This window comes from Kogia breviceps, chromosome 4 (genome assembly GCF_026419965.1).
Source record: "Kogia breviceps isolate mKogBre1 chromosome 4, mKogBre1 haplotype 1, whole genome shotgun sequence".
NCBI lineage: Eukaryota > Metazoa > Chordata > Mammalia > Artiodactyla > Physeteridae > Kogia > Kogia breviceps.
The window spans coordinates 28,209,189-28,217,542 of record NC_081313.1 but is presented as its reverse complement, the minus strand read 5'-3'; the positions used below and the strand labels follow the sequence as shown (position 1 = coordinate 28,217,542).

The following is an 8,354-nucleotide window of genomic DNA, read 5'->3' as shown; positions in this document are numbered from 1 at the left end:
CAGATCTAAGAAGAGTTACTGATTTTTCAGTTTGTTCAGCTTTTTTCTTGTGGTTAGGATGGAGACCATTTCCAAGCTCCTACATACTGGACCAGAAACTGAAAGTCTTTGCTCAGGTTTTAATGCTTATTTTAATTTTTAGTCTGGATTCCTGGGGGTGACCCCTGTGTCTGCATAGCTTCGTGTTGACCCACTGACTTGGGAAGAGGTGGCACTCAAATGCCTCCAGACTCTATGTCTTTCATCCTCTGTTGAGTGATCTGTATGTAGACTGGGGGGTACATTTAAAGCTCTGCCACATTTCAAGTCTCCTTTGCTTGTTACTTTCTGCTGGACTCTCCAATGTCCCCTGCGTGTGTATGTGGTTTCCCAGTTGGCCAGAGATGTTGGAAAGCTCATCTAGCCTTCCTATGGCTCTCTCATTTCAAGGTTCCTCCGGTTAAAATTTATGACTGGCCTGTGACTGAAACCAACCAGTACAGCAACTTAAGGCTAACAAATATCAGGTGATCCCCAATTCATTTCCTGCTAAGTTGACCACTATTATCTGATAAATCTGTAGGGTTTTGCCCCTTGCTCTAAACTGAGTCAGCAGCCTCCTCTGCCAGCAAAGCTGCTGGTTCTCTTGGCTAGCTCCATGCTGATAAAATTGCTATTCTCAAGGACTAAGCTGGGGCAGTGGATGGATAGGAGCAGCCCCAGGCAAGATGCCAGAAAGACTCTCTCTTTATCTAAAGCTCTAACAGTTTTTTGAGAATGATTTGCAATCTGTTTGCTGCTTATCTATTTCCAGTGCCCTGAAATGGGTGTTTTTGATCGTTTTATTTAGTTTGTGTATGTGTGTGTGTGTGCATTTGCTGTGTATGTTGAGAGTGTATACAGACCTCTTTACAAAGCCACAGCCAGAAATCTCTGCCTCTGTTTACATTTTGATGTACATTTTGATGCAGTTCTACTTACTTTGCAGTTCATTTTTCATGTTTACATATATATAAGTATAAACAGCAGTATTTTCTGTGTCCTAAAAATGCAAGTTATTTTTTCCTTAATGCTGTTTTTTAAAATTAACCTTCTCTTTATTTAAAATCTGGTCCTTTTATTTATTTTATTTTATTTTAGCCACGCTGCGCGGCTTGCGAGATCTCAGTTCCCTGACCAGGGATTGAACCCGGGCCATGGCAGTAAAGTCTGGAATCCTAACCACTAGGCCACCAGGGAACTCCCCCAAATCTAGCCCTTTTAAACACTACAAAATTTTATCTAGTTAATGTACCAAATTTTCCTTTCATTTATTGTTAAGGTTGTTTCTAATTTTTCACAATTATAAATACTGCCACAGTGAACATCCTTATACATGTTTCCTTTTCAATTTTACTAGATATATTGGTCCCCCAATTTCATATCAATTTACACTATCACTCCCACCAGCTATGAATGAGCAGACCTCTTTACCCACTGCCTGGCAAAAGCTAGATATTTTCAAATTTTAAAAATTTTCACATAGGATGGGTGAAAGCTTGATCTCATTACAGTTTTAAAATATATATAGTTGTAAGATGTGTGACATCCTGCCAAATTGCCCTTCAGGTAGTTTGTAATTAAATTGTACTCATCAATCACAAATGTTACCCTTTTTAAAATGTTGACAATTCGATAGAAGAATATTGGCATTTTTGCTCTTTTGTATTATTTCTTGATTATTGTAAAGTAAATGTAAATTTTAGCTCTTACATTTAGGACAATGATTCATTTTGAGTTAATGTTTATGTACAATGAAAGTGTTTTGGGTTTTTTTTGGCATGTGGATACCAATTTTTCCAATACTATCTGCTGAAAAGACTATCATTTACACATTGAATTGCTTTTGCACCTTTGTCAAAAATTAATTGGCCATTAATTAATTAAGTCTTTCTAGACTCTCCTTGTGTTCCAATGATTCTGATTTCTGTCTATCTCTTCACCAATACCACTCTTGCTAACTGTCGCTTTAGAGGAAGTCTTAAAATCAAGTGGTGTGATTCTCTCCAACTGTATACTATTTTTAAGAATTGCTTTAGCTTCTTGGTTTCTTTGCTTTTCCATATAAATTTTAGAGTCGGCTTGTCTATATTTATAAAAACTGCTGCTGGGATTTTGATCATAATTGCATTAAATCCATAGGCTGATTTGGGAAGAACTGACCTCTTTACTATATTGAATCTTCCAATCCAAGAACATAGTGTGTCTCCATTTATTTAGGTCATCTCTGACCTCTTTGATCAGGATTTTGTAGTTTTCAGGACATAGATCCTGTATATATTTTGTTAGATTTATACCTAAGTGTCTCACTTGGGAGGAGGGGACTATTGTAAACGATATCTCTAAAATTTTTGGTTTCCAGTTGTACCTTGCTAATATAGAAATATGACTGGTTTTTGTGTGTTGATCTTGTACCCTATGACCTTGCGAAGCTTAAACTCACTTACTAGATCTAGATTTGTAGATTCCTTGGAATTCTAGATTCCTTGGCCAGTCATGTTATCTACAAATAGAGACCATTTTATTTCTTCTAAGCTGTATGTCTTTTTCTTGCCTATTACACTGGCTAAGACTTCCAGTACTATGTTGAGTAAGAGTAGTGAGTGAACATCTTCCCCTTGTTCTTAATCTTGGGAGGAAAGCATTCAGTCTTACTGGTAAACATGATGTTAGCTGTAGGTTTTTTGTACAGGCCTTTTATCAGATTGAGGAAGTTCCCCTTCCATCATGAAAGGATGTTAAATTTTGTCACATGCTTTTTCTGCATCAATGGGCAAGATTCAGGTTTGAATACTGAACCAGCCTGACATTCTCAAGGAAAAAACCTCACTTGATCATGGTGTATTATTCTTTTTTTATATATTACTATATATTTTGTTGAGGATTTTTTACATCTATGTGCATAAAAGGTATTGGTCTATAGTTGGTTTTTTTGTTTTGGTTTTGTTTTTTCTTCCAGTGTCTTTGCCTGATTTTGTTATCAGGGTGATGCTGGCCTCATAAGAGGAGTTGGGAAGTAATCCCTCTTCCTCAATTTTATGAAAAGATTATGTAGGATGGGTGTTATTTCTTTAAATGTTAAGTAGAATTACCCAGTGAAATCATCTGGGCTTGGAGAGTTCCTTCTCAGAAAGTTAACTACAAATCCTTTTTTTTTTTTTTTTTGGTAAATAATTAGGGTCTATTTGGGTTATCTGTTCATCTTGGTTGAGTTTATTTTTTATTTTATTTATGTATTTTATTTCTGTATTTTTATTTACATATTTTATTTATGTATTTCATGAGAGGCACAAATCTTAGGTCTTTTTATAATTAAACCTATCAATCTCTTCTTTTCTGGTATATCTCTGTGTGCTCAGAGAATTTTTTCCTCCAATTTATAACTTCAGTACATTTTATTCCAGTACTGTACTTTCTTCTGGCTAATTTTTTAGTTTTGATGTAAAAAATATTAATCCATCTGGAATTTAGTGGATGCTAGGAGGTGATCCAGATTTTCCTTCAAGTTAAAAGTTAGTATCCAAGAAAAGAATAAGGTGGCCTTGGAATCTCCTAACTCTATAATCATAAACTTTTTCTCATAAAAAACAAATTTTACATATTCACAAATAGATTAAATTTCTTAATAACCATAACTAATTGTTTTTATTTTTTGTAATAGCTCTTTATTGGAGTGTAATAGCCTCGCAATACTGTGTTAGTCTCTGTCATACAACAAAGTGAATCAGCCACGTGCACACATACATCCCCATGTCCCCTCCCCCCGAGCCTCCCTCCCACCCTCCCTATCCCAGCCCTCCCTATCCCAGCCCTCTAGGTGGTCACAAAGCACCGAGCTGATCTCCCTGTGCTATGCGGCTGCTTCCCACTAGCTATCTATTTTACGTTTGGTAGTTGTGTATGTGTCGATGCTATTCTCACTTCGCTCCAGCTTCCCCCTCCCCGCCGTGTCCTTCAGTCCACTCTCTATGTCTACGTGTTTATTCCTGCCCTGCCACTAGGTTCATCAGAATGAATCCAAAAATTCATTCATGGAATTTTTTTAGATTCCATATATATGTGTTAGCATACGGTATTTGTTTTTCTCTTTGACTTACTTCACTCTGTATGACAGATTCTAGGTCCATCCACCTCACTACAAATAACTCAATTTCATTTATTTTTATGGCTAATATTCCACTGCATATATGCCACATCTTCTTTATCCATTCATCTGTCAATGGACATTTAAGTTGGTTCCATGTCTTGGCTATTGTAAATAGTGCGGCAGTGAACACTGTGGTACATGTATCTTTTCGAATTATGGTTTTCTCAGGGTATATGCCCAGTAGTGGGATTGCTGGGTCATATGGTAGTTCTATTTTTAGTTATTTTAGGAACCTCCATACTGTTCTCCATAGTGATTGTATCAATTTACATTCCCACCAATTTTTTAAAAATCAAATATATAGATGGAGCACAAATACTGTGAGTATACACAAGGACTTTTTAAATTTAATTTAATTTAATTTATTTATTTATTTTTTTTTTTGCGGTACGCGGGCCTCTCACTGTTGTGGCCTCTCCCGTTGCGGAGCACAGGCTCCGGACGCGCAGGCTCAGCGGCCATGGCTCACGGGCCCAGCCGCTCCGCGGCATGTGGGATCTTCCCGGACCGGGGCATGAACCCGTGTCCCCTGCATCGGCAGGCGGACTCTCAATCACTCCGCCACCAGGGAAGCCCCACAAGGACATTTTTTAAATGAGCGAGATGATTAGCTAGAAAACACAGAATAAGAAGCTTCAATTAACATTCATGCTAAAGAAAACAATATTCAAAATATCCAAATAACTTCTGAAAACTAAAAAAAAGTTTATTTAATAACATGGGGGAATACAAGAGTGGAAAAAAGTAGGACACAAAACTTTTCCTATAATATCCTCCCTCCCTCCCTCCCTCCCTCTCTCTCTCTCTGTCTCTCTCTCTCTCTCTCTCTCTCTCTCACACACACACACACACACACACACACACTTTTCCTCTCTCTCTCTTTTTCTCATATATGACTGGAAAATAATGTCCACCAAAATGGATTACTTTTATAAGCAGAGAAAATCAACATTTAAAAAATATTTAAGTTATATTCTTTACAAATCCCAAACTCCTCCTGATAAACCACTGAATGTCCATTAAGTGTCCATTAAGTGTCCATTAAGTGGATCAAGCCAGGTGAGCATGGGACAGTGTCCTCCCTTACCAGTTCCTTTGTGTCTCTCCCAAAGCTACCCACTTTGAAAAGGATGACTGCCTAAGGAAGGACTACTGTTGGATGAGTTCATGACTTGGCTTTCCTCTAGAACCCCCAGTACCTCACTTTTGAACATAAATCAAGAAAATTTTAGCTGCTACAAACATTCTCTCTTATAAGCCAGAGGAAGAGTCAAGGAGGTTGAGAGCGGAGGAAGGTGAGGAGAGGAGCCAATGTTTTTCTCTTTTATTACTGGATCTCCTCACTAACTGATACATCTCGGGTCACATTCACAGCGTGCAGGATTTCTATTTTTTATGTAGGCGAGTTTTGCGGAGACTCTAAGGGAATAAAGGAAATGGAAATCAGTTGATCTTACTGGTTTTGATGTTCCAACTAATTTGGGGAGATATGATTGTGCCTAAATTCATGCATAAAGGATTTCCTACGAAATGGTATCCAGTCTTATCTTTCCATCACAGACATGAATAGCTACTTATAATCTGTCCATATTGATAGATAGACCATTTCATTTGCCAATGTGCTTCCCTCCTGTGACCGGGAAATGTTAATATCTGCAAAACCACCTCTTCTACTTACCCCTGTGTTGGGCCTCCCCAGACATGGCATAAGCCTTGGCTAGTAACGTGCTCGCCTCTGCAGCTTGGGGGCTGATTTCAGTGAACAAAGAAACACAGATAGAATGGGCCTGGAATAGAGAAAATCATGACAAGGTAAGTACCCAAATGACAGTGTTTCACTGTGGATTTTATAGTAGCCCTCATAGAATTGTTACTTGACTGAAAGCTGATACGTATATAATCATAGAGTTACGTGAGAGATGAGTTTGAGTCCCAGCTCTGCTACTTCCTAGCTGTGAGTCTTGAGCAAGTAATTTTACCTTCATATGTAGAAGGAATATTTAGTTTCCATTGATTAGGGTTTGGGAAAGATTAAATGAGATGGTGCACACAAAACACTGGACACAGTACCCTTCACGTGGTAAGTTCTCAGTAAATGTTAGCTATGATTACTTCTATTACATTTCATAGCAAAAATAAAATCATAACTTTAGCTCAGCCTCTCAAAGGTTCAGTATCAAAAAAAAGTCTAGTGAAGCATGAATCCTAGAGTCATACTTCCTGGGTTCCCATCTTAGCTCAGCCGTTTACTGTAACATAAGGCAAGTCACTCATTTCTCTGACTATAAAACAGGGGTGACAAAAATAGTATTTATCACAAACAGTTGTAAAGATTAAATGAATACATGTAAAGTGTTTAGAATATCACCTGGAATGTAGTAAGCACTAGAGAAGTATAGATTTTAGTATTATTATTATCTGAACTAAAATGGAAGGAGTAACAATTTGGAAAGAGAAAGAAGCCAGAAAACATCCAGTCCACACCCACCAGCAAGAAAAGAGCCACCTGTACTTCATTTGTCACAGGCCAAATACCGTGAGGTGTTTCAAGGAACTCCAGAGATTATCAGACAACACTTTAGAGCTAAGACACAGTGCAGAGTTGTTATAAGTACTGGCTATGGAGTCAAATTTTCTGAGTTCAAATCCCTACCCCCCCACTTGTTAGCTACACAACTTCAACTGAATTAGCTATAGTCCGTTGGGCTACAGTTTCCTCATCCTTAAGTTAAAAAAAAAAAAAAAAGGCACTTACTTCATATGCTTATTTCATGGATTAAATGAATTAATATATCCTCAAGTACACATGGTAAAAGCATTCCATAAATTTGAACTATTATTATTGTTGTCATTAGGAAACACTGATTATTTATTGTTTTATCCATTCTGATCTGACCACTGCTTTAAGAGAGTCTTGGACACACCAGATTGGCTTTCTCTGTAAGCAGTGGACTCCCTGCTTTCAGGGCAGCATTCCCTAACATCTCTCCTTTGTCTGAAGTTTAATAACCTTGGATTTTTGGATTGTCTGCAATGCCTTTTCTTCAGTAGCAGACTGTTTTCACATACACTGCTGGATGGCATTACACCTTTTCTGTGATACAGGAAATCCAGTGCTGTGATCTGCTTTTGGTTATGAGACAGAACTGAGGCCATGAGCATGGTTCTCATTTGAGGAGAGAAAAGGTGAATTTAACTAGCAGTTTCAAGGGAAGTTTCAAGTACATTCCTTTGTATGTTTAGTTTTGTTTTCCCCTGTGCATTTGTTAAATTACTTACCTACAAGCAAAACACACTTATGGTGGTTTAACCATAAATTCTGAGATACAACCAGCTAGACTAGTTTAAAGGACAAATGACGGCATTGCACCAAACTATCATAAATTTTCGTTTAAAAAGTCCTTTGCCTTTGTTAAAGACTTAAGTTCAGTTGCCTCTGTGGCTTTTTTCCCTGGAGTAGACTTTCTCAGCTCCCACTCCTCCGTACAGACAGAGGTGAGGGAGGCCTGGTAGGGGAAATGTTGTCTTAAATCAGGTCACACAGCAGACAGGCCCACTGTGAGTCATTGTTCTCTGTCCAGGTCATTTAAAGTTGAGGAAGGTCTCTTGTGTGGATCTGGAGGAAAATTAATCCCATCCCCTGTTCTGAGAAGCCCAAGCGTCCCTGGCCCTGGGAACTGGGCCTGGGGCCAAACAAGCCCACCTGGCCGGGGATTCAGCCAACCCTCCTACCTGCTGCAAGTACTGGATGGCCCGGTCATGGTTCCTCCTCAGCTGCTCGATCTGTGCAATTCCCTCGTAAAGACCAACCAGATCTGATGTTCTATCACCCTTAGCAGCAATAACATTGTCAACTGCCTTTTCAAAGTATGCCAGAGCTAGGTGTAACCTGCGGTTGGCCAAGGAGGCTCTATAAGAAAAGAGACAGGAATGCACAGTCACAGAGAGGCCACTTGCTGTGCGCAGATGCAAAAGGAACCGATTCTAAGAACTAAACGATTTGGCCTTCATAGGCCAATCATCTGAGTGGCTGGCTCAAAACCTAGCCTTGTTGTAAACAAACTCCTACTAACCAGCATTTTACCCACCAGATTCCACTGACTACCATTCATCAAACCCATTAATATAGCATGCTATAGTCTAATTTTATAAAAAAGCAAATGGAAAAAATGGCTTCCAGGAGTTCATA

General features: G+C 38.6%; 1 protein-coding gene across 1 annotated transcript in view; it reads right to left on the bottom strand.

The window, feature by feature from the left end:
- Positions 1 to 4,555: 4,555 nt before the first annotated feature.
- The window catches only part of TTC23L (tetratricopeptide repeat domain 23 like), a 33,240-nt gene continuing 29,441 nt past the window's right edge, over positions 4,556 to 8,354 (bottom strand). Inside the window, 3 exon segments of the mRNA XM_067030866.1 lie at positions 4,556 to 4,776; positions 5,844 to 5,952; positions 7,898 to 8,075. Of these exon segments, the coding sequence (XP_066886967.1) occupies positions 4,715 to 4,776; positions 5,844 to 5,952; positions 7,898 to 8,075 (349 nt within the window). The 3' untranslated portion in view covers positions 4,556 to 4,714.